Below are 26,315 nucleotides of genomic sequence, written 5' to 3' on the forward strand. Positions count from 1 at the left end.
TGCCATCAATAGCAGCAGATGGTAGACGATTAATGAGGTGGCATGCATATGTAATTGCCTCAGCCCAAAATTCTTTGCCCAAGCCAGTATTGGACAACATACACCGTACCTTCTCCAGCAAGGTCCGGTTCATACGTTCTGCCACTCCATTCTGTTGTGGTGTATGTCTAACAGTGAAGTGTCGGATGATGCCATCATTTTCACAGACCTTATTGAAATGATCATTTTTGTATTCACCTCCATTGTCTGTGCGAATACACTTGATTCTCCCGCCTGTCTGATTTTCCACCATCGTCTTCCATTTGAGAAAAATTCCCAACACTTCATCTTTGCTCTTCATTGTATACACCCATACTCTTCGGGAAAAATCATCAACAAAGGTTACAAAATAGTGCTTCCCACCCAATGAAGGTGTTTTGGAAGGACCCCAAACATCAGAGTGTACATAATCCAAAATGCCTTTAGTATTATGGATCGCTGTACCAAATTTAACCCTTGTCTGTTTCCCTTTAACACAATGCTCACAAAACTCCAAGTTGCAAGCCTTTACTCCTTTTAACAATCCTTGATCTGATAGAGTTTTCAAGGATTTTCCTCCAGCATGTCCCAAGCGCATGTGCCATAGCTTGGTTGCTTCTGCCTCTTTGTCGTCACTGGATGTCACTGTCGCTGTCCCAATAACTGTACTGCCACGATAGCGGTACATATTATTATTCTTCCGATTAGCCTTCATTACCACTAGTGCACCGGAGCATACTCTCATCACTCCATTTTCTGCAATGATTTTGAACCCTTTTGATTCTAGGGCTCCCACAGAGATGAGATTCTTCTTCAAATCCGGTACATATCGAACATCTATCAATGTTCTGATCATTCCATCATGGTTCCTTAATCGTATTGAACCAATGCCATATGAGGTAAGAGGGCTGTTATCCGCTGTGTGGATGACTCCATATTCTCCTTCTTGAAATTCCATGAACCAGTCCCTGTTGAGACACATATGATAGCTACAAGCCGAGTCCATCAACCATATGTCTGATGATGTTGATGACTCTGTTGTAACTAATGAGAAGTCTGAATCATCACAATCAGCTACATTTGAATCCATAATGGCCTTTCCATTGTTATGTTTGGCCTTATTCTTCAACTTCGGACAGTCTTTCTTCCAGTGCCCTTTTTCTCGACAAAAGGCACATTCATCTTTGCTGGGTCTGGATCTTGACTTGGATCTTCCCTTCTTTGTCCTCGTTTGATTTTGAGGACGACCCCTCACAAATAGTGCTTCTCCTTCTCCGCCCTTCTGTTTTTCTCGCTTTCTTTGTTCATAGCTGTACAAAGCCGAACAAACTTCTCTGAGAGAAACTTCGTCATTTCCATGGAGTAGAGTAGTTTCAAGGTGCTCGTACTCATCAGGAAGTGACGCCAACAACATCAAGGCCAAGTCACCATCATCATAAGTTGTATCCATATTTTGCAAATCTGTAACCAACTTATTGAAACTGGTGATATGTTCATTCATCGTGGTACCAGGAACATAGGTGAAGTGAAACAGTCTCTTCTTCATGTACAATTTATTTTGACTGTTTTTCTTCAAAAATTTATCCTCCAGTGCTTTCCATAATTTACATGCAAAAGTTTCCTTTGTGTATGGATATTTCTGCTCTCTAGCAAGGTAGGATCGAATGGTACCGCAAGCAACACGGTTGATAATTCTCCAATCTTCTTCTCCAATAACATCTGGTTTCTTTTCTTCAATGGCCAGATCTAGCCCTTGTTGAAAAAGGACATCTAGAACCTCGCCTTGCCACATCCCAAAATGTCCGGACCCGTCAAATATTTCGACCGCAAATTTCGCATTTGACACAATTCTTGTCATAAGCGAAGATGCCAATGATGACGTATTGTTGACACTTGATGTAGATTCTTCTTGTTTATTGTCTCCCATCTTTGACACAAATATTATTTAATAGCTGACGACACAAATCAAGATTATTTCCTTTCTGGTGTGGAAGATCAGACTAAGCTGCAACCACAGAGCATACTCAGACAGAACCTTGACTCAGTTACCAAGATAAATCTTTTCTGATGTGGAAGATCAGACTATGCTGCAACCACAGAGCATACTTAGACAGTACCTTGGCTCTGATACCAATTGTTGCGGAAGCCAAATGTATATAGTGTGAATAAGTCACAACTACTATACCAAAAATTATGACAGCCACCAAATAATAAATAAGACAATAAAACAACAATAAAGGGAACACCAGAATTTACGAGGTTCGGCTAATTTTGCCTACTCCTCGGACACAACCAAATATTTTATTCCACTCCAAAAATACAAGTGAAATAATACTAAAGAGAGAAGATACAAATGCATTAAACAGATGAGAAGGCAAATGAGAGGTGTGTCTCAATCCTAAACATTAGGCCTTCTTTTATAGGGGAAAAATCCCCTCCAAACTTAACTCCCAACCAATGTGGGACTTTGGCATTTTGCCAAACTTCAACAATTATTTGACATATGATTTTAACCATGCTTCATTCTCTACTTTAGTATTGACATTTTTCAATAAATTAAACAATTCTAAAATCTCAAGTAAATGGAGATTGATCGAATTATCAGGAATATAATTGTTGGGATATTCAGTACATTATGAAAATCTGGGGGGGGGGGGGGGGGAGATAGCACAAGGCATGCATGAGATTTAATTCTACAATTCTAAATACTCCATACTCCATAGCTATATAGGATAGAGGAATTAAGATACAACATGTTATGTTTACGGGTAATTACTTTTTTGCCTTTAATTACCCTCATTTAATTTCTACAAGTATATATCTCCTGCTTTACCATCATATCAGAAATACTTGGACTGATACAAGAAAACGCCAGAAATTAAATGAAGAAAACCAGTGATATATCAAATTGCTTCACCAGTCCATACTCCATAAATATGGGGACATTCTCACCTGTCTTTTAATTACCATTTTTATTGTCAACTACTTAGACTAAAACAATAATAGAGATAAAACTTGTCTATGTAGTACTTTGTTCAGAAATTAACTACTCGTGCATTACCTTTATTGGTCTACAGTTGAGCTGTCGTGCCAAAAAAGGGAAGTGTATTATAGCCAACTGCACTGAATTGATGACCAAACAGCTGAAACTTGTCTACTTGAACCATTTCCTAAAATTAGGTCCAGAAAACATAGAAGAAAGTTATGCATTTCTGTGGGTGGGGGGACTTTAAGGTTTGAACCATTTCCTAAAATTAGGTTCAGAAAACACAAAAGAAAGTTATGCAGATTCTCGATCTTGTATGCATTTCTCTTGATCAACTTAATTTTTTCATACACCAAGTGTAAAGACCACTTCGACAAACTGGTGTATAACGCAGAGCATTACATTATATTATCCATCTTGACACATATTATATTAGCCATTAGGGAAAATAGGTTAATAATATTTTTTCATCAAGATCATCTTTAAATATTATCAACTGATCATCTGGGGTTAATCTATGGATTATTTCAATACAAATTCAGTCCGAGTTCTGAATGACAACCACTACTATATTCTATACTACATACAAAAAATAGAACTGGATACACAGACTAAAATAATTACAATATATATTTAAATGTATTTCAGAAGAGCTAACGAGTTATTGTGAAATAGTACAGTGTAAGAATGTTATTAGTGTTGGGGGCTGGAAGAGTCCGCTCGGCTTTGACGTTTCTTCCTGTATCTCCAGGCAACTTGTATCCGCCTTGCTGCTAGCCCTCGCCAATATGGCGATTCATACCTTAACGATTATCAGCTATTAAATAGTTCCCATGGTGACAAAGAGCTTGAAACAAGAAGAAAGCAAACCTATAAATATAGTAAGTCTTTTTCCTTCAATTTAAAAAGCTTTTAATTAGCACATAAGGTTCCATCCCATTCAGCTATGATACCAGAAAAGTTCATTGTACTATCCAACCCCCCCCCCCCCACATCCCCTGGTTCCATAAAACATCCGTCGAAGCAAAAGATGAGAAGATAAGAGAGCGAAAAAGAAGTACCAAAGTCCATGGAGATAACAACTTCAAGCCTATGATATGTCAAAAAAAGGGAAATGGGGAGCAAAAACAAAGAGACAAGGAATGAGGAAAAAGCGGCATTCGGCTGTGAGGAAGAAGAGGCGCAGAAGCATAACATTCTGGATTGCAAAAAGAGATAGTTTAAAGACAACATAACATTCCACAATTTTTTTGAACTAATAAGATGATTAACTTCCTCGAGTTGAAGAGTACAGTACAAGTATGTATGCTAAACTAATTGTTATTCTCTAATTCTGCAGAATGATATAGATTATAGTTTTGCTGGTGGTTAGGAATGAAAGTATAGAAAGAAACCTGAATGGGTTTTACTTAGTGATATTACTTGAGTAAAGGCCCAATGATTTGGAGCTACCACCTAGTGGCGGAACCAGAAATTTATACAATGGGATTCAAATTTTCTTTAAGGATGTCACAATTGGAACTTGAACCTATGACCTAAAGCAATTTTGAACCCCCTTTACTACTATATTTGAACTTTTCTTTTTGTCAAGGGGATTCAACAGCTCACATATAACATAAAAAAGATCATTTTTACTTTATTTGTAGAGTGTAATTTCCGATGAAGGGAACCCCCTTGACACTACCTAGTTCCGCCACCGCTACCACCTAACTCTAAAACATAAACATGTAAATCTGACATCATGTCCAGAGAGGCCCTTCTAGTTGAACTTCTCATATTCTGTATGGCTACTCTACAGATCTGACATTACAAGTAGAGTCATGAAAATCAATGCCACGTTATTTGTTTATCATCAAGCTTCAAGTCTTAAAAAAAAACCCATTGGAGATACAGTAGCTATAAAATTAAATTACCTTATGGCACCTTGAACACGTGTACTCCTCAAGAATCTTGCGAAAAGATTAGTGACTTCTTCAAGATCTGCAGCTCGCAATATAAATGCTTCAACATTTGTTAGGCACCTAACAAGTCTGTTGCTCAGTAATCTATGTCCTGGAATTCTGATCTTTTTCCCATCTGAAAGGACAAAAGGAAAAGCGATGTTAGGAAATATCCATCACAATATGTATTTCACATTCACAACTTCATCTCTTCCTAAATCGGAAAATCACTCAGAGCTTATCGAAGTTTTAGATAAGCAATCTGATAACCAGGAAGACTAAAGGCAGCCAAAGTTTTAACTGCCAATCATATGGTTTTCAATTATCTTCACTAAGTTGTGTACGCTTCATTAAACGGGGAAGTCAGCTCTGTGATTAGACTGATTGAAAGTTCAAAGCAAATATTTATCTGAAACCATCAAAACGTAGACTCAAATCCAAATTCTAATTGACCCTGACATCCTTATGATCACTGAATGGCCATCTCTCAACACCAAAGTTTTCGATAAAATCCAGCTTTTGACATTCCCGGTTTATTTAGTCTATATTGTAAGAGGGCTAGCCTTGGTGAATCATTTATGATTTTACACTACCAAATGATAAATGGAAAAGAAGGGGGGAACCACTCGATTTTCTAGTTTGTATATCGGCTTCATATCAAGAACAAGACAAGAGAGACACTAATCCAGGGAAGTTTGCATTATACTTAGTGTGCTGTAGACTTGAATTTTCTACACATTTGTCCTTAATTTTCTACATATTTGTCCTAGTATAAGATCAAAATAAGAACTGTTCACCAAGGAAGGAAAATATGCAGAAGTTCTGCACGACACAAGTTCTTCAGCAGCCAAATTTTGACTGTAATTGATTATCACATGCACAGAACAAGCTTCTCATAAGGGCTTGTTGCATGCAACAGCAAACTTAATATGACAAGTTTCTAGTGCAATCATCACTCCAAATTCCTGGTAAAGAGCCCGGTTACTGGTTTAACTTACTGCTTCATATGGATCTAGAATACTCACAGATGAACACTTGTGCTAAGAATGTTGGTTGACTCAGCACAGAAAAAATGTTATATTTGGCACTAAAATCTGCATTCAGTTGGCCAATAGGGTGCTCTAGATTTTGAATGCACACATTAGAGCTGGATATTTTTCAGTCTTGATAATTATCAGCTTTGAATCAATGAAAAACCTCTTGCTTGGTCACCCATACTACAATCTAACATTTGAGTAGGACTGCAGCTAAATGGTTACTCTAGTGGTCACAAGGGAGACTGTTGGTGGAATGTAGAGGTGCAAGGAAAAGTGGAAACCAAGAAAGCAGCGTATCTGAAGCTAGTGGAAAGTGAAGACGAGGAGGAGAAGAGGGCGAATAGGGAACATTATAAGTTGGCTAAGAAAGAGGCAAAGCTGGCAGTTACGACAGCCAAGACTGCAACTTTTAGTCGTTTGTATGAGGAACTTGAGGGCGGAGGTGGGGATAAGAGGTTGTTCATGTTAGCCAAGGCGCGAGAAAGGAAGGCACGTGACTTGGACCAAGTGAAGTGTATCAAGGACGAAGAAGGTAGAGTTTTGTTGGATGAGGGGCTTATACGTCGGAGATAGCAGGCCTACTTTCATAGTCGCTTGAATGAGGAGGGGGACGAGAGCACTGTACTGGGTGATTTGGAACTTTCCGGGAATCGTTGTGACTTTGGGTATTATAGGTGGATTAGAGATGATGAAGTTAAGGGGGCTATGCGTAAGATGAGTAGGGGCAAAGCGACTGAGCCGGATGAAATCTCGATGAAGTTTTGGAAGAGTGCGGGCAAGACAGGCTTGGAGTGGCTCACTAGGTTATTTAATGCCATTTTTAGAACGAAGAAGATGCCCGAAGAGTGGAGGTGGAGCACGATGGTTCTTGTATACAAGAACAAGGGAGATATCCAAAAATTGCAATAACTATCGAGGTATCAAGCTGCTTAGCCATACTATGAATGTCTCGGAGAGAGTGGTAGAGCTAAGGGTAAGGAGGAGTTTGTCTATTTATGAGAACTAGTTTGGGTTTATGCCGGGGCGTTCGACAACAGAAGTTATCCACCTTGTTAGGAGATTGATGGAACAATATAGGGAGAGAAAGAACGACTTGCATATGGTGTTCATTGACTTAGAAAAACGTACGATAAAGTTCCGAGTGAGATTTTGTGGAGATGTTTGGAGGCTAAAGGTGTACCTGTTGCCTACATTAGGTTGATTAAGAACATGCATGATGGAGTAAAGACCCGAGTGAGGACGGTGGGTGGGGACTCAGACCATTTTCCTGTTATGATGGGGTTGCATCAGGGGTCCGCACTCAGCTCTTTTTTGTTTGCTCTGACAATGGACGCACTGACGCGCCACATCCAAGGGGAGGTGCCGTGGTGCATGCTATTTGCAGATGATATTGCATTGATTGACGAGACACGAGACGGTGTGAACGTGCAATTAGAGGTATGGAGGCAGACCTTGAAGTCTAAAGGTTTCAAGTTGAGCAGAACCAAGACAGAATACTTGGAGTGTAAGTTTAGTGGCGAGACTCGAGGAGGGGAAGGGGAGGTGAGGCTGGACTCGCAGGTCATCCCTAGGAGAGGTAGTTTTAAGTACCTTGGGTCTATTATTCAGGGGGATGGGGAGATTGATGAAGATGCCACACATCGTATTGGGGCGGGATGTATGAAATGGAGACTCGCTTCTGGTGTTTTGTGTGACAATAAGGTGCCACTGAAACTTAAGGGTAAGTTCTACAGAGTGGTGGTCAAAGCAACGATGTTGTATGGGGCTGAGTGTTGGCCAGTCAAAATCGCTCATGTCCAGAAGATGAAGGTAGTAGAGATGAGGATGTTGAGATGGATGTGCGGGCACACCAGGTTAGATAAGATCAGAAATGAGGTTATTCGCGATAAGGTGGGTATGGCCCCTATTGAGGACACGATGCGGGAAGCGCGACTTAGGTGGTTAGGTCATGTTAGCGGAAACGTAAAAGAAAGAACACAAGATTTAACGTGGTTCGGATCAAAATAATCCTACGTCCACCAGAGAACAGTTGCCTTTTTAATATTAACAAAGGAAGGGGAGAGTTCCCAATTATACTTAAGAGAATTTCTCTCTTAACTCTCTACTCACTACAATGTGTTGTATTATTTTTGGGATGATTTCTACAAATGAAGGAGTGCATCCATTTATAGAGGTAAAGACCTCCTCTTGATGTCATTGGTGATATCAAACTACCTCCTCTTGATGTCATGGGTGACATCAAAGGAGGAAGCTTCCCCCTAGCATCCACACCAACTATTTCCACCAACTCTTCCAATTGGCATGCCATTGTTGACTAAACATAAACCAACATCTTCAATCTCCACCTTGGTTTGCGTTTCGAGCGTGCGTGTGAACAACTCTGGCCAAAACTTCTAAGCTTACTGGGCAACCCCGTTGTAAGAAACAAGAAGAATCAAACCATTGTTGAACATACCACCTCCACCTAACAACTGTTCTCTTCGGAGTTGCATCAGTTGATGCACACCCCCGCCAAGTCCTTGCAGTGTGCAAACTTAGCGAGTGGGACTATCTTGGTCAACATATCTGCAGCATTATCGTCTGTGATAACCTTCACGACCTTGATAGTTCCCTCTTCAACAACATCTCGAATAAAATGAAATCTGACATCAATGTGTTTAGTGCGCTCATGAAATCTCTGATTTTTCATTAGATGAATAACACTCTGACTATCACATATAAGAGTTGATTCCAGCTGAACCAAACTCAATTCCGCTACTAAACCTTTCAACCAGATAGCTTCCTTCACCGCCTCCGCTGCTGCCATGTATTCTGCTTCTGTCGTAGACAAAGCGGCAATCGACTGCAGAGTCGACTTCCAACTAACGGCACTGCCAACGAGGGTAAAGATGTATCCAGTTGTGGACCTTCTTCTGTCAAGATCTCCTGCATAGTCAGAATCTACATAACCGAGAATTGAAATACCTCCACCACTTTTTCGAAAGGTCAGACCAACACCAGAAGCTCCTTTGAGATATCTCAATATCCACTTGACAGCTTCCCAATGCCTCTTTCCTGGGCTGGACATGTATCTACTTACCACACCTACAGATTGAGCAATATCTGGACGTGTGCATACCATAGCATACATAATGCTACCAACTGCACTGGCATAAGGAATCTTTGACATATGCTCCACCTCATCCTCGGACTGAGGCATTTGTAACTCTGAAAGTTTAAAATGAGGAGCTAATGGTGTACTTACAGGCTTGCACGTATGCATATTGAATCTCTTGAGAACCCTTTCAATATACCTCTTCTTAGAAAGATGTACAACACCGCCTTCTCTTGAAATCTCCATACCAAGGATTTTCTTTGCAGCTCCTAAATCCTTCATGTCAAATTCCTTACTCAACAGTTTCTTCAAAGCATTTATCTCTGTAATGTTGTTAGCAGCAATAAGCATATCATCAACATACAACAGTAAATAAATCATTGAGTTACCAGACATCTTCTTGTGATACACACAGCTATCAAATGCACTCCTTGAGAATTCATGTGTAGTCATGAATGCATCAAACCTCTTGTACCACTGTCTAGGGGATTGCTTCAAACCATACAAAGACTTCTTTAGTTGGCATACGTGATCTTCTTTTCCCTCAGCTAGGAAACCTTCAGGCTGATCCATATAGATTGTCTCTTCTAGATCACCGTGTAAGAAAGCAGTTTTGACATCAAGCTGTTGAAGCTCCAAGTCAAATTGGGCAACCAATGCTAGTAGCACGCGAATTGAGCTATGCTTCACGACTGGAGAGAAAATTTCATTGTAGTCAATTCCCTCCTTCTGACTGAATCCTTTTGCAACCAATCTCGCCTTGAACCTAACATCTTCCACTTCAGGAATTCCCTCTTTCTTTCGGTAGACCCACTTGCATCCAACTGTCCTCTTCCCCTTTTGTCTTTTCACTAAGACCCATGTCTGATTCTTGTGAAGAGACTCCATCTCTTCAGTCATGGCTAACCGCCATTGTACAACATCCTTGCAAGAAGTTGCTTCAATATACGAGGAGGGCTCCAGATCCTTAATCTCTTCTTGTGCAGCTACGAACGCATATGCAATCAAGTTTGCTTGATCTATAAGGCGTTCCGGTTCTCGTGTCTGCCTCTTCTCCCTCCCCTTCGCAATTGTGTATGGTTCATTGACAGCAAGTTCTTCAAGGTCTACATCTTCTGACTCATCTTTAACCTGAGTCTCTTGATCCTTTTCCTTGGCAAGCTCCACCGGAAGCTCCACCTGCTCGTCGTTCTTGTTTCCGGAAAACTCCACGGAAACTTTACGGGGATCAAGTATAGAGGATTCATCAAAGGTGACATCTCTACTAACTATAAATTTGAGTAAAGACAAACACCAAAGTTTGTACCCTTTTACTCCATCCACATACCCTACGAATATGTCCTTCTTAGCCCTTGGTTCAAGTTTTCCTTCATTAACGTGATAATAAGCTGGACACCCAAATACTCGTAAGTATGAATAGTTAGAGGGTTCACCTGACCATACCTCATTCGGAGTCTTAAAGTCAATTGTCGATGCTGGAGATCGATTGACAATATGAGCAGCAATGTGAACTGCTTCAGCCCAAAATACTTTGGACATTTTGGCTTGTAGGAGCATACAACGAGCCTTTTCAAGAAGAGTTCTGTTCATTCTCTCGGCAACTCCATTCTGCTGTGGGGTATGCCTGACAGTCCTATGTCTTGAGATCCCATGAACCTTGCAGAATTCATTAAACTCTTCATTGCAAAACTCCAAGCCATTGTCTGTGTGAAGATACTTGATTTTCCGCTCCATTTGATTTTCAACCAAAATCTTCCACTCTTTAAATGCTTCAAAAGCATCACTTTTTGCCTTCAAAAAATGCACTCAAACCTTTCGTGAGAAATCATCAATAAAAGTGAGAAGATACCTCTTTTTGCCCTTCGATGGAAGTTTAGAGGGACCCCATAAATCTGAATGGATGTAGTCTAGCACTCCTCTTGTCTTGTGTTTGCCAGTGCTGAAGCTGACCTTCTTTTGCTTCCCTAGAACGCAGTGCTCACAGAAGTCAAGTGTGCTGATCTTCTCACCTTCCAAAAGGTTACGATTGCTCAACATCTCCAGTCCACGTGCGCTCATATGACCCAGTCTCATGTGCCATAGTCTTGCCTTGTCATCATTAGATAACTGCACTGTAGATGCATTTGCAGAGCCAACAATGGTGCTTCCGGCCAATGTGTAAAGGCCGTTCTCCAGCTTGCCTTTCAGCATGACTAAAGAACCTTTAGTCACCTTTATAGTTCCTGCTTCGCTCATGTACCTGTAGCCTTGTTCATCCAGAGTACTCAGGGAGATCAAATTCTTCTTCAGATCAGGAACATGACGGACTTGTGTAATAGTCCTCACGACTCCATCATGGCAGCGAACCCGAACTGAGCCAATGCCAACTATTGCACAAGTTGCATTATTGCCCATTACTACGGTTCCTCCACTTTTCTCATAGCTGCTAAACCAGTCTTTTCGGAACGTCATATGCAGAGTGCAAGCAGAGTCTAACACCCATTTGTTTCCATAACTACTATTATTATTACACGATGTTGTTAGTACATAATCATTATCAAAATCATGTACCTGTTCAATTGTGGATGCACTCGCCTTTTCCTTGGACTTTGACATTGAGCAGTCTCGTTCAAAATGCCCCTTCTTGCCACAACCCCAACACTCTGTATTCTTCTTGTTCACGCGAGACTTTGATCTGTGCTTTGATTTGCTCTTTCCCTGTTGGCTAGTCCGGCCTCTCACAAAGAGCCCACTTGCCTGGTCATCTCTCTCTCCTTCAATGTGCCTCCGCACATCACTAGAGTTAAGTGCCTGCCGCACTTGCTCAAGCTTGATAGGCTCCTTGCTATACATCATTGAATTCTCAATATCACGATATCCTGAAGTCAATGAAAATAGCAAAGCACATGCAAGCGTCTCCTCCTCCTTTTTAATTCCTGCAATATGTAAGTCCATTACAAGTTTATTGAACGCATCTAAATGATCTTGTAACGAAGTACCTGACCCCATCTTAAATGTGTGAAGACGCCATTGTAACAACATCTTTGTTGTCACTGATCGGTCTTGGTATAGCCCTTCTAGCTTTTCCCATAACTGTTTGGTTGTCTCTTCGGTACCCGTACTCACTTCACAAAGCACGTTAGGTGCAAGGGATAGTTGGATTGCACTCATGCATCCCCTTCAATCTTCTCCTTATCGGGAGTTGATATATCCTTAGGATACTTTCCGTCAATAGCATGGATTGAACCTTCCCTCCGCAGTAACGCCATCATCTGGATCTTCCAGATATTGAAGTTGTTGCGTCCACTGAATCTATCAATTTCAAACTTCATGGAACTCATCTTTGCTTGTTCTTCCTCCTTGGATCATTAAAGAATCCTGTTGCTCTGATACCAATTGTTAGCGGAAACGTAAAAGAAAGAACACAAGATTTAACGTGGTTCGGATCAAAATAATCCTACGTCCACCAGAGAACAGTTGCCTTTTTAATATTAACAAAGGAAGGGGAGAGTTCCCAATTACACTTAAGAGAATTTCTCTCTTAACTCTCTACTCACTACAATGTGTTGTATTATTTTTGGGATGGTTTCTACAAATGAAGGAGTGCATCTATTTATAGAGGTAAAGACCTCCTCTTGATGTCATTGGTGACATCAAACTACCTCCTCTTGATGTCATGGGTGACATCAAAGGAGGAAGCTTCCTCCTAGCATCCACACCAACTCTTTCCACCAACTCTTCCAATTGGCATGTCATTGTTGACTAAACATAAACCAACATTTTCAGCATGCCATTGTTAACTAAACATAAACCAACATTTTCAGTTTATGACTTGTATGCATAGTCGGAATTGAATTTCGGCCAAAGAAGAGGTGATTAGGCAAGACATGACGCAACTTCAGCTGACCGAGGACATGACCCTTGATAGGAAGGTATGGAGGTCGAGGATTAGGGTAGTAGAGTAGGTAGTCTAGAGTGTTCATAACAGTAGTATTGGCATGCAGTTTCGCTTTCTATTGGTAGTAGGTTTTTATGACTAACCGTTGTTTTCTTTCATTGTTGATCACCTTACTATCTTGTTGTTTTTATTCTGCTTTTATATGGCTTTTTGGTACTGTCCCTTCTTGTCTATATTTTCATTAATGTGGTGCTTATGATTTCCTGAGCCGAGGCTCTATTAGAAACAACCTATCTATCCTCACAAGATAGGGGTAAGGTCTGCGTACACACTACCCTCCCCAGACCCCACGGTGTGGGATAATACTGTGTATGTTGTTGTTGCAGCTAAATGGTACTTCGGATGCTAGTCCACACTTCCATTCATACCTTGAGAGGTTAATCTTCTACTGGGAAAAAGATGCAATAGTTCAGCCATAATTGTCAATAGATAAGAATTCCGTCAATACTTCCTTGATATTAAGTTCACTCATCACAGCTTCCAGACTTGTTCCATAGGTCTAGCCTGCATTTACCTGACATAATACCTTCATCCTTTTGTACATTTCACTTTTCCGCCATTCATCATCTCTTTGTAGGGGTTATTTCATGTTCAACTCATCCATGCATAGATAAGCATATCTTTTATATTTCTTTTTCAAATTTCATGCCGTATTTGCCTTGAGGGGGAAAAGGGGGTAGCTGAGCCTCAAGAAGAGAAAAGGTAGCTGAGTCAAAGGAGCTTTCAGTGATAATTTGAATAATATGGAGAGTACCTATTTGGATAACAAGAAATGGTGGAGTTCAAGCGAAGCTGATGAATCGATTTTATAACCAAAAATAAAAAGAGCTAACATTATATCATGCATATATGCCAAAGGTGCACTCACAAGACAATTTTCAAAAGATCTATATCACCTCTGTTTATCGAAGAGTGCTCAAGGCACCATGTGAGGAGTTCTTCCCCGCAGGCATCCCCTTCAGACAAGGAGGCCACGTTTCCATCTTCTCCAATACTTTCCATCTTACCCCGAATTATGAAAACCATTTTGTCAACCAGACCACCACGGTATAAAACTTTGCTTCCTGCTATGTATGTTTTCTGTCTTAATCTCTCACAGATGGCATCTATGATGGGTTCATCTAGAAGTGCAAATATCCGAACCTGCAAATCAATAACATAATATGAAAGTAATGATGAAAAATTATACGTTCAATATAAAGAGCCATTGAGAAAAGCAAACAGCTTAAATCTAACCCAAACCAGGAAAGCCCCCTTTTTCCTATTAATCTGGTTAAACAAAAATTCACACAAAAATGACATGTTTCAGAATCCAGACCTTGATTGGCTAAACTCAATGGTTCCAATCACAATATATGTACTGCAAGTGAGCTTGTCTATGAAAAGCATGAGGAATAACAGAATAAAGAGAAGATGAATGATCCAAATGATAGTCCAGCTGGAATTCACCTTTTTGATGAAGTTAAAAAGATGTCTCCGTATATCTCTTAGAAGGTCTTCAGGAAGGTTCTCTAGTAGCATTTCTTCATTGACCCCTCTGGTAGCGGCCCAATTATATCTCTCTGCCTCCCGAACTCTCCTACAGGGGAGACGATCATGCTTTTAGGTTTTCTTGTAGCAAGTAATGGGAATGGATTCACTAAAAGCTCATTTCTAAGACACATGGTAGTTTATCATTTTGGATTAACATTGATCAAACTACTGGTGCTTTAATTTGCCTGAATAAAAGAAATACCATGACAGACTCATCCATATTTCTAGAACAATAAAAAGGAAGTTTCACTGTGGTCCATCTAAGATATCGCCCTAATATTACAGTTGGAGTTACATAACATTATAGAGAACTCCAATGGGTGTGTAACACTTCTGATGCGGGACAATTGAAGGAAAACAAGACAAGTGTGCAAGTGCAGTTCAAAATAAACTGGGGAAGGAATTTTAAGTCCTTAACCCTCACAAGGATATCAAGATCTTTAAATGTCAACTCTCAAATCCAACTCTAATTTAATTAAACAAATAAAAGAGAATATTTAGGCACCCAACTCTCAGACCCACTTGCAAGAGTGACTGCCAAAGGATACAACTAAAAATTAGTCAGGACTATTCAGGACTATAAACTTGGTTAAATATAGACAACTAATAACCAGGTAACATCTCATAAAACTAAAATTTATATCCAAACAATCAATCAGAAATATACTTAATTTGAGCTTCCTCTGTACTTGCATCCCACATAACTAAACATACAAGACTTAAGGCCACATTGAGCTAAATATAAATAGAATCTTAATAATTCCTAAACTGTGATATCCTAGTCTGTGGAATGCAAAGTCGAGAAACACAATTCCATCTAGCAAAAATTTCAAGCTTTGACTGGGGTCCAGAGTAAATGAAGTATGACGATACGTGCGAGATATGATGATGAATAGCAGATCAGGCGTGCACTCAATCCAGGGAAAGGAGAAGAAAACTGCAGAGTTTAGAGTTAGATGTCAAGGAAAAAGAGCATTAAAGGCTACCTTCTCAGTTCTTCTGGCAAGCGCCTATGGCTCATCCATTGTTCAACGTCACGACGTCTCAGAGACATTTCTAACCTCCTGCAGAGAAAACATAATACTCATCGACAGTTGCACAAAAAGTGGTGCACAATCAATGCAAAGAGATAATAAGAATCGAACAATTACATCCAAGTAAGAGAACTTTTATCATGTTATACAATAAGGCTGGTGAACAATGTCCCAAAATTTCTACATGACCAAATAGTTTTGTCATACAAAAATGTTCCTCCAGGTATTTCACTTTTCAAATTTCCCACATAAAACTAATTTTTTTCTTGAGAAGAGGCAATGGCTTCATGTTCGGTTGAGAGAAATAGTTACAAAATACTTATGTATAACTCATGTTTGCAGAATATTATAGTAACTCTCCCACGCAATAAATCTCTTCAGTTAACTGTTAGCGGTCCCTGAATAGACTAAAATAGAATAACAATCATGATTATCCACAAGCATCAAGTATGTTACTTTAAAAATAGGCCTCCTTGGCATACACAAATACTGAACTAGTTCAGTTAGCATAGTAAAAAAAAAAAAAAATTACCTGCGATCTAGAGACTGCAGAAAGTTTTGCATATTTCCAATCAGGAGGGCAAAAAGTAGGAGTCCCATTCCGATTATAGCCATTGTGAAAATAACTTCCCACACAAAATAACTCGGGATTTGATTGCCAGCTAGTGTACTAATTTGCTTTGTAAACACACCATTTAAAAAACATGGGTCAGAAGTATAATTTCCACACTAAATGACACAAATAACTTAATGAATGCAATGTCTAAAACTCCAGGCTTGTGTCAGGATAGGATGAAATCGTATTTGATGTTATTGTGCCAAGATATGCTCAATCAAAGTTAGGTTTCTAATGTTTGTGATAATCTATTACTCAATAAATTTAATTATGGAGGAAAGAAGAAAGGTAGTAAGATTGAGTGAGAAAGAAGAGTAGAAGCAGAAGAGTGCACTGCCGTGGCGCTACAAGATTAGCTGCTGTGGCGTTGGAAGAAACTAGCAAGAAACAAGTATTATCTTCAGCACTACAGCACTGAAGAATTCTCGCAGCACTTCAATGACCCTGTATCAGCGGCAAAGCAGAATAAAGTCACCAGGCAGTTCTGCAACTTGCACCAACTTTGTCAACTTCAATAATATAAAATCTTCAGATTTCTTGGGAACTTTCTGCCCCCTTGAGGAACGTGGAAATGGAAAAGAGAACATCAGTTTTTAGAGGATTCAAGGGAGAAAAGAGAAGAATAGGGAGGAACATCCGAGAACCAAGCTTCCTATTCTAGTTTCTCCATTGAGTGGTGAGGGCCTAAACCATGTTTGATGTAGTCCTGCTGAAGCCAGATTTTCACCGGCCTGCGAGTTTGATCTTAATCAAAAGAAGGATTCAATCTCTTAATGATTCCATTGACATTTTAGCTGAATTTTGTTTTAAGATCTAAACCGAAAGGGTGTCTTTGAACCAAGATTACCTAGAATATGCAATTCAATGAAGACAGACATCGCATATTTAGGGAGGCTACCATTTTATGAAAGCTAGTGCCATGGTACTTGCATAGTGAAGAATCTAAGGATATATATTGACCTAAGGAGAACTTATATGCTTAGAAAATTCATAGTTTCCAATTGTATCTAAAAATAACAATCTTACTTCAGAGAAATAAATATGTGCAGTTTATGCTTGTTAACCTAAGATTTGAGCATTAGGTCAAATCAATTTCATAACACCATTTCTCATTGACAAACTTCTTAACCCTGACTCATTTTCACCTCAAGTGTGAGCAAATTATTTGACTTGTTGTAGATCCTCCTATTCACAACCAAATCGATCTCTCAAATAACGCATATTACAAGATCGCTTTGATAGCATATATAACCTAATTCTCGTGGGATTCAGTGAGCTGCTAATGTGCTCAGATCGCATCAAACCATCAGTGCATTTTTTTTTTTTGGGGGGGGGGGGGGGGCATGAGAAACACAGAAAAAAAGAGCTAATTGTCTTTTGGCTTGAGAGCAAACTTCATCAAAACTTGCACGACTTGGAGATACAGAATTTCACTTCATCAAATTGTTCTTCAGCCTGGGTATCAGATTCCCTTTGGTGAACTTTTCTTACATCCAACAAAAAAGCGACCAAAAGTATATCCAAAATGCATGATGAAACTGGAATTCCTTCTACAGACACAAAGAAGAAACAAGAGAACCTAGGTTGCGTATGAGATAAAAGTACAGTGGTTCAATATTACGCACATCAGTTTCAAAGTCAAGAAGTAAAATTAAGATATTCAGCTCCACAAAGACAAAAAGTTTACAAAAGATGTAAACAAAAAACTAGCATAATGAAACCAAAAACACGTATGAAATAGAATTCCAAATACTAATCATATCAGTTCGACTCCTAGTCCTACGTCTGGAAGCTAGGGAATGATAAAGGAAGGTAATTTCCGATGCCTTGTTTGGAATAAGGAAGCAAAGTGGAAAGAGAGCTATAACTTCTTTTGGGGGCCTAATAATTTCTGAGGTTGCTCTGGCACGAAATAAGAAATGATCTCTCCGAGTTGACGTTCTCATCATCTTTGGTAAAATTAAGTCCATTTTGAAGACATCCAAAAACAGATCTAACGTAGTTTTTAGCAGATAACCCCAATTTAAGTTTAATAGTACATCCCAGCAGATGAAGACCGTGCTACTTTTCCTACTTGTAATTTCTGTTCTCTGCCTCCCTCACCCTAGTTTCTAAACATATGGAAAAGGTATGACAATATCTGAACAACTTATCACGCAATGTGTATCTAAAATCTGGAATTCCCTACAAAACAATAAAGCTTTTGCCTGCCATAGTACTCGACCAAAATGTTTGGGAACACAGAAGTCAACTGAAAGTACTCCAGAAAAAAGTTAATAATTTTTTATAAAGAAGTACTCTTACATAAATCTGAAGTTATATAGAAATATCAATGACTAACTACTTAACAACATCCACTAGAGCATGTGATACAAATTTCATTTTTTAATACAGCTAGTATTAGAAATACGCAAATCGTACACTCACAACCATGAATGCTGGGTTAAGATACCTGGAAGCCCCAAAACAATGAGTACACATATCTTGTGACAACACTCCCTTCAGCGGTTAGATTAACAGCTTGTTCATAAATTCCATAGTCAAAACCACCATTAGTAAAACAAGTAACTGCATCAGAATTGTTCTTCCACTGGTCCCATGTTGTATCCGACCGAAACTTTCTGAAATCGGTGCCATGACCACAGTCTATGAATTCCGTACATCTTGCTATGTTTGAGCTACGACAAGCATCTCGAAGGCATTGATTCACCCTCTAGAGATGGAAGGAAAAAAGTTAATTCCGAGTATGATTTTGGAAACAAGGACAAGGCAACTGGTAGAAAGCACTTAAAAATTTTCAACATATTTGTTTCACGCATTCTCGCAAACCCCTCTACCCTCAGAAGTGTAATAAGAAGTAAAAGTAATGGCTATATCATCAACAAAAGACATAATTAAATTGAAGGAACAGAACAACTAAGCACGGTGAAGAACAAGTTTTCACCTGTAAACCAAAAAGATACCAGCATGATCCCACCACATGGCTCGATAGAACAAAAGTGAGAAGATTTATGACAAAATTTGCCCATGCTGACTCAAATATAAAACCACTTGGAGACTGGCCAGCTAGCAAAGGCAAAAACCTGTACAACCTAGGAATATACTGGAGTAGTATAGCTGCCCTCAATAGATTCTTCGCGTAATTTGCCCCAGATGATGCAATAGACTTGGGCAAAACCAATAATATGATGATCTGCACATAGCAAATATATTAATTATACCTCCAAAACCAAGAAGTGCCAGAGAAGGCAACAAGGGAATTAACATTACTAAAAACTTAACTCCTACAGGTTGGGTACGATAAAATCAACATAAGGTTGTCCTACTACAACCAGTTAAAAAGTGGGTGCCATTACTAATTCTATCAGTATTGAGTCCTAGTGTATCTGAATTATGGAGTACACAGAAATGTAGGTTAGAGAAACAGAAGAGAAGGAAGGCACATTTACCTGAGGAAGTGGTAGTACGATGAAGAAGTCATGGACAAAGTATCCAGAAAGATAATTTATAGCAATCTTTTTAGGGTGGTCAACCAGGTCACCTGCTCCCACCACCCTAGATTCAGGAGCAACATAAGCTAAGCGGAACTGCAAAAGGTTGGCATCACGTACCCACACATTATTGAAATAATAGACAAGATGAACAAAAGTAAGTCTCTCACTTGTCTCTATGCAGGAAAGTGGGAGTACGAGAGTAAGGTCAACCAGCTTTTGAAAATCTATTAACTAGTTGGTTGGCTCATTGAATTAACTAAGCATTAAATTGGATGCAGTTGAGGTGCCAATAAAAACTTTTAGATTAGCTTTAATCTGCAGAAGAATAAAAATGTCAATCTAGAAGTATCATTCTGGAGAGACAGTATATATATTAAAAAATCAACGAAATAACCAAAAGGCCAGTTATGCTGACAGGTGACCAGGAAAAGAAGAGCACCAGATGACAGCTCAAATGGTGCACAAAGAATATTGCACAGATAAATATTACTGTTGCTAATCAGAAAGAAAAGAGGATTCTGCAGAGAGAAGTGGGAACTGTTACCTGAAGAAGGATGTGAACTAAGTAAACGATATCAGTGATGCTCCTCAAAATCACAATAGTTGTTGTCATGGGCCAATTTAGTACTATACATTTGTTTCCCTAGAAACAAAACAAGAAGATTGATCTTTAGAGAAAACTTATTCAATTGTAAACCTTGTTTACCATACACAGAAGATTCTGGCACTATGGAAAAATTCCAATGAGAAAGACAGAGTGTAAATTTCCATGTAAATACCTAACAACAACAAATATTTTAGATTCAAGATCCATAGAAAGAAAGGAATGTCTTGTATGAACAAAAATTTAAAGGAGTGGAAGGTCTCAAGATCACAACATGCCTACAAAAGCATATGAATTCTGCTTTAACAGTTTAAACTCTTATCCTGAAAACATAAAACCTCCGAGAATAACTTCAGTTGAAGAGATAATGGTCATTCATCTCAGGCATAACAAAGCAGCTCGATGTTCTTGAGCTCGGAGTGGCCTACTCTAGACTGAATTAGATTTTCCACGGCATGATCTTGTTTAAGTATTGGAATGAAAAACCCATCTTACATAGCTAGTAAATACTGTTCATTTATTTCAGCGCAAACCTTTTGTAGTCTTTATAATTGATAGGTCATCTGCATCCTAGGGCCATGGGGGGAATATTGATATTGCATGAAAGTTATGTTCTTTATTATGCATGGCAATTATAGGAGCTTTGGTTCCTTCACAGTTTCTAGAATAGAAAGCTCCCATAAAGCAAAAATACAGAAAGGATACTTTAATTTCAGTATGCACAAGGTGATGGAGTGATCATTTTACATATTTGTGTATGCCTGTCATGCTCACTAAAATTCAGAAGGACATACTTTCATTATCTTAATTAAGCTATCATCTCTTCACCGATCTATTCACTTCCTACTTTGAGAGAAATGAATTTGCACATCTTAGATAGTAGTAAAACTTAGTAGGTGAGAGACAGAATGACTTGATTCTTTCTTATCCAGGTAAAAACATGTCAAATAATGTGCAGTATGGAAATACGCTGCATGCACCCAGGTCTAAGTAAAGTAGCACAAGTGACAGTTTACACAAAAATATGTATGATTTATCCTACATAACCAAATAATAGAAGGGAAAGTGATTTCACTTTCATAGAACTTCAAAAGAATACCTGTTGGACATAAAGCAAAAAGAAGAACAGGGGATCTATAAATACTGCAAATAGGCATGAGATGACAAAAAATTTGTTCCACTTCTGGACAATCTTCGCATGAGGATTCATGACACCAGGAATATATGGATGCAAGAAAGAACAAGTTCTCTTTGCCCATCCTTTTGCATCTCCATACAGCATATTATGGAACTGTAGAGCACAATAAGAGCAAAAAAGTGAGAAGTTAGACAGCTTAAAATCCAGTGCATCCTTTGAAATTCATTGGAAATGAGATAAAAGTATCTAAGAGCAACATCTGAAGTACCTATAACAAAGCAAATCCAGAAAAAGCGACAATAAAAAAGAGAGAAGAAGAAGAAAGGACATAACTACTCTATTACTCTCTTTTATTTCCTTTTCAGGAAATGACATGGAACACCATGTGCTCAGAGCCTCAACTAACTTTGAGGAGGCAACCATTATTACTCAAGACTCATCATAACTATAGAAACATAAATGGAAGAAGCTTAGACCACTTTTTGACGAAAGATCTTATGCTTCAGTATACTTTTACTCATCTATTTCTGGGGACTTCACAATCCCTTGTTATTCTTATAACACCTCGAGAACCATTGCGGGAAGGTACTAGAACATCTTCCATGTTTCAACATTCGCACTAAGCCCAGAAAGAACTATAATCAGCATAAGCAAAGACAGAATGGGAGGAAGGGTAAAGTATTTTAGTATTGGAACTGCTAGTCAACCATATGATATAATCATCATTGTCATCTTTTAATATCTGCGGATCACAGACATATAGTTATCTACCATTGACATAAGAGGCACCGTGTACTCGTCGGAAATAAATTCTTTAAATATTCAGGCACAAGGATAATAGGTGAACAAAGGGACAAAGATACAATTGAACTTACAAATGGTTTACACTGAATACAGATTATAAATCTTATTTGAGACATGGAAAAGATCACTGATATTGGAAATGGAAACCACAAAGCTCTTGTAATTGCAAAAACCATAAGCAAGGATAACATCAAAGTTTGAGCATTATGGATTCACCATTATCATCAACTTGAATGCATAAACAGGGAAACTTGATTGGCCATGCAAAGTAGTTTACCAAAAATGAAAGCCCATAAAAAGTAGAAACTCCCTACACGTGGTCAAAGCTGAAATTCTGACTATGTGAGATGAAAAACAAAATGCACATTTTGAAAATAGTGTGCATGGTAGATAAAGCTAGAATCCAGACACTGAAAAAAATCACATAATAGCACATAGCTAGGAAGACATACATTTAGCTTGAGCAAAGTGCAATACCCTGTGATCTATTATATCTGAAGACTTTGAATTTTTTTCCCGTGCTTTCAAATGGTAATAGGTTGGGCATGTTGTGCAGTAAGGATCACTGCACATGCCCAGTTGTCCAGACTTCAATAGATGTTCATTTTTTCCAGTGTAGTCATTATTAGGCCAACCATTTCGTTCTGCACTGCCAATTGAAGGATATTTTTCTGTTGCAGGCAGAGATGGTTTGTGCACTACTGCAGCGGGAGTGGGCCGAAAGCTATTCTCAGGCTTGCGACTAATATATAATGGCCCGCTCATATGAACCAATGAAGTTCGCCCCTCACTTCTCAAAGGACCGGTATAGCCTACAAAACTACTATCATTTCCAAAGGAATCCATAGAGCTCGTTGGCATTGATAAGGATGCACTCCTTGTCCTGTACGTAAAACGTCGATTTTGAAAGCCATCATTTTCATCGGACTGCGGAAATGATGGTGATAACATCGGCATATCATCTTTTTCAAAAGTCTCCATCCCTCAGATACTCAACCTGCAAGAGGAAATCAACAGCATTTTAATGAAAAAAAAATTGTCACGAAGCTTGACAGCTTAAAGAAAAAAGGTGCAAAATGACTTCACAACTCTTTGTCAACAGAAACTACAAAATCTAACAAACAAATAAAAGTTTGACGAGTACCGAAACAAATTTCTAAAGTAAGCAGGATTACTTAATGCAACTTAGTAAAGCAAATAGCAGATTTCCAAGACTGCAGGAGGAAACTGAAAAACTACCATCCTCAGTGAACCAAGGTTTTCAGACAAAAGCATACTGAGACAACTGAAAAAACTGCATAAGCAACAGAGATGATTAAGTGAACATGTATTCATCTCCTGAGACAGATAGATCTGTATACTTTTGCTCAAATACTTCCACACTGCTGGGAATCTATTACAATGCATTCAAATTATAATTTTCTTTAGGAAAGAAAAACGTGTACCAAGAGAAAACCATAAGTTGAGTTTTCTTTTTTTGGATAAGATAAGACTTACCATAAGTTAACTTTTTTACCATAAAATTAGATTCATTATGGAATAGGTTACTGCTCTTCTTAGAACTTCCACTCTAAGTTCGCTTTCCCTTCCAATACTAAAAAAACGAATGTCTAGTTGTTAAGTAACATAAATTCCCCTTGAAGTAGAAGTTATATTCACATAGCTAGGTACTAGACATTGAATTTCAGTTTTTCTATTAAAAAAATTAAGAGATAATTTGAGAGTAATTATTTTGTCAAATTCATTATCTTCCAATCATATCTTCATGTCAATTATTTTTCAATAAGTAAGATAGATACCCAACTTGTTTGGGACTGAGGCGTTGTTTTTTGTTGTTGTAACATAGATATGTCAAGTCTGTTTTGCTCTGATAGAAATTTTAAGGGAAGAAGAATGATTTTCCTATACAACTGATCCTCAAAAAATTTCATGATCTATAACATGCTTCACTGAGGCTAGTTTTACTTGTCTGGACATGAATGCCAAAATTTTTTGCAACAACAGAAGCAACACTTGATAGGCATTGCATGTGAGTCTTTCAACAAAAAACCCTCTTTGATAATTTTAAAACCAGGAAATAATTAAAAATTTGCCTTTTCCATGAAATAATTGGGATAAATATAGAATTATGGGTGCATGAACAACAGAGTAAACACACTGCTCTGACAAACAGATGGCAAAGTTTCTTGTGATCATCAAAACGAAAACGATCACCAACTTATATGTAATACTTCAACTTCACTTGTAAAACAAGGGTTACTAAAATTCAATCGCAAGAAACTCAAAGAAACGTAAAACAAAGTATAGAAAAGCTATATCTACTAAATAAAGAAAGCGAACCTAATTTCCAGCAGAATTATGGGTTCAACGGGGAAAATCTGCTGGGAATAACAGGAGTAGCAGAGAAAGAGCAATGGCCAATTTTGGGTTAAATAAATTTACGAATGAAAAGGAGCCGTAGCGAGGAGAAAAAAAAGAGAGACGACTTCACAAGACTGACTAAAGAGAGCGTTGAATTTATTAGTCTTTCCTTTCCTTTCCTACTTGGGTCGTCTTTAACGACTCCGTGGTTATTCACGCCAAATACGGTTGGGCTCCCTCTCCTCCCCTACAATTTTTTGTTTCTATTAATAGGGAAATTTTTATTTTTTAGGTCCTTCTGATTTTATTTTATTTTTTTCTTTCTTCACTGTAGTGTTAGATTGGGCATATTTAACATTCAATTAAATTAAAATCTCAACTTGAAATTCTTACAAATTAAATAAAACATTACAAAATAGGCGTTTGGACATGAAATTCTAATTTTTTTTTAAAAAAAAGTTGTATTTGGAGTTAAGTTGAAACATGAATTTGAAATTATGTTTGGACATACATTTCATTTGAAAAAATATTGCAATTTTGTGAGATGAGAAAAAAAATTGAAAAAGTGGTCAAAACCACTTATTGATTTTTGAAAAACTCATTTTCGAACTTTTTTCAAAAACTTACAAAATTGTATGAACAAACATATTTTTAATTTTTTTTTTTTTTTGAAGAAGGAAATCTTTTTTATGGGCAAATAGGACCTTGTCACAATAACATATTACACCATGCAACGACTTTTGTTTAACTTGGTACTTCTTTTTCAGCATTAATTTTATTTTTTTACTAAAAAGGATAATTTTATATAAGAATAGCACAAATATAACGTACTTTCTATATAAAGGAATCAACATTACTTCTTTTAATTAATTGAAAATTTAAATGTTTAACGTTTTATTATGACTTATGAGAACTACTAAAATAGGAAAACACTAAAGAGTTAAAAGAAACTAATAAGTGGTCGCTTGGTTGGTAAACAAGTTATCCGGTGATTAATTATTTTGGAATTAGTTATCTCATCCTCCCATAGGGATGAAAATAACACTACATCCGGGATAAATTTCGTGATTAGCTATTTCGCGATTTTATTTCTAATCAAATGTGGGACAAAATTATCTTAAATGTAATCCCGAAATTTATTATCCTTTATCCCTCGTACCAAACTAGTCCTAAAGGAGTGAACAAAACTGAAATTATCTCTTAGGGGTCGTTTGGTAGGATGCATTAGATAAAATAATGCATGCATTAGCTTTGTGTATTAATAATACATTGTTTGGTACACATTTTGAACTTATGCATTAGTTATGCAAGCATTAGCTATACATCTTATTTGGTATTATCCTATGCATTAGTTCATAACTAATGCATAGAAAACAATGGTATTAGCAATGCAATGAGTTTTAATGCATGCATTTGCTTAGTTAAAGACAAAATTGTCCTTCAAAATTTATGTTTGATTAAAATATGCTAGTTAGTATATTAATGCAAGTTCAAAATAATCCAAATAGTGAGAAATAAAATTATATCCCTAGTAAATAAATAAATACTTAGCATATTTTCTTTTTTATAAATAAATATTTAATTTTATTTTACAATATAGGTAGACAAATCAAATAATTTTTTGTAAACTTTTTCATATAAAAAAATTTCTCAATATATATTTCTTTTAAAAAGTTAGAGTGTGAACTAGTTTTGAGGGCATTTTTGTAAATAAACAAT

General features: G+C 37.9%; 1 protein-coding gene across 3 annotated transcripts; it reads right to left on the minus strand.

Annotated features, from left to right (window-relative positions):
- Window positions 1-3,616: 3,616 nt before the first annotated feature.
- On the minus strand, window positions 3,617-24,781 carry LOC107816503 (putative cyclic nucleotide-gated ion channel 20, chloroplastic). Of its 3 annotated transcripts, none has more exons than XM_075255728.1 (13): window positions 24,576-24,781; window positions 22,713-23,232; window positions 21,393-21,584; window positions 20,234-20,332; window positions 19,645-19,782; window positions 19,140-19,388; window positions 18,648-18,908; window positions 16,112-16,257; window positions 15,532-15,609; window positions 14,462-14,591; window positions 13,909-14,155; window positions 4,918-5,080; window positions 3,617-3,806 (listed from the first exon to the last, which is right to left on the minus strand). In XM_075255728.1, the coding sequence occupies exons 2-13, from the start codon at window positions 23,214-23,216 to the stop codon at window positions 3,698-3,700; spliced, it is 2,316 nt and encodes a 771-aa protein (XP_075111829.1). In that variant the 5' UTR covers window positions 23,217-23,232; window positions 24,576-24,781; the 3' UTR covers window positions 3,617-3,697. The 3 variants fall into 3 exon arrangements, with proteins under 3 accessions (XP_075111829.1, XP_075111831.1, XP_075111830.1); XM_075255730.1 differs by having other exon boundaries at window positions 22,688-23,232; window positions 24,576-24,777; XM_075255729.1 differs by having other exon boundaries at window positions 3,617-3,851; window positions 24,576-24,766.
- Window positions 24,782-26,315: the final 1,534 nt, after the last annotated feature.

Source organism: Nicotiana tabacum, chromosome 6, assembly GCF_000715075.1.
Source record: "Nicotiana tabacum cultivar K326 chromosome 6, ASM71507v2, whole genome shotgun sequence".
In the NCBI taxonomy this organism is placed as follows: domain Eukaryota; kingdom Viridiplantae; phylum Streptophyta; class Magnoliopsida; order Solanales; family Solanaceae; genus Nicotiana; species Nicotiana tabacum.

Coding starts and splice junctions, on each gene's coding strand:
- LOC107816503 (XM_075255728.1), bottom strand. CDS start 23,216: ATGGAGACTTTTGAAAAAGATGATATGCCGATGTTATCACCATCATTT. Junction 15,610..16,111: donor CTGCAGTCTCTAGATCGCAG/GTAATTTTTTTT, acceptor TTTTCTCTGCAG/GAGGTTAGAAATGTCTCTGA. Junction 5,081..13,908: donor GCACTCTTCGATAAACAGAG/GTGATATAGATC, acceptor TTGTCCTTTCAG/ATGGGAAAAAGATCAGAATT.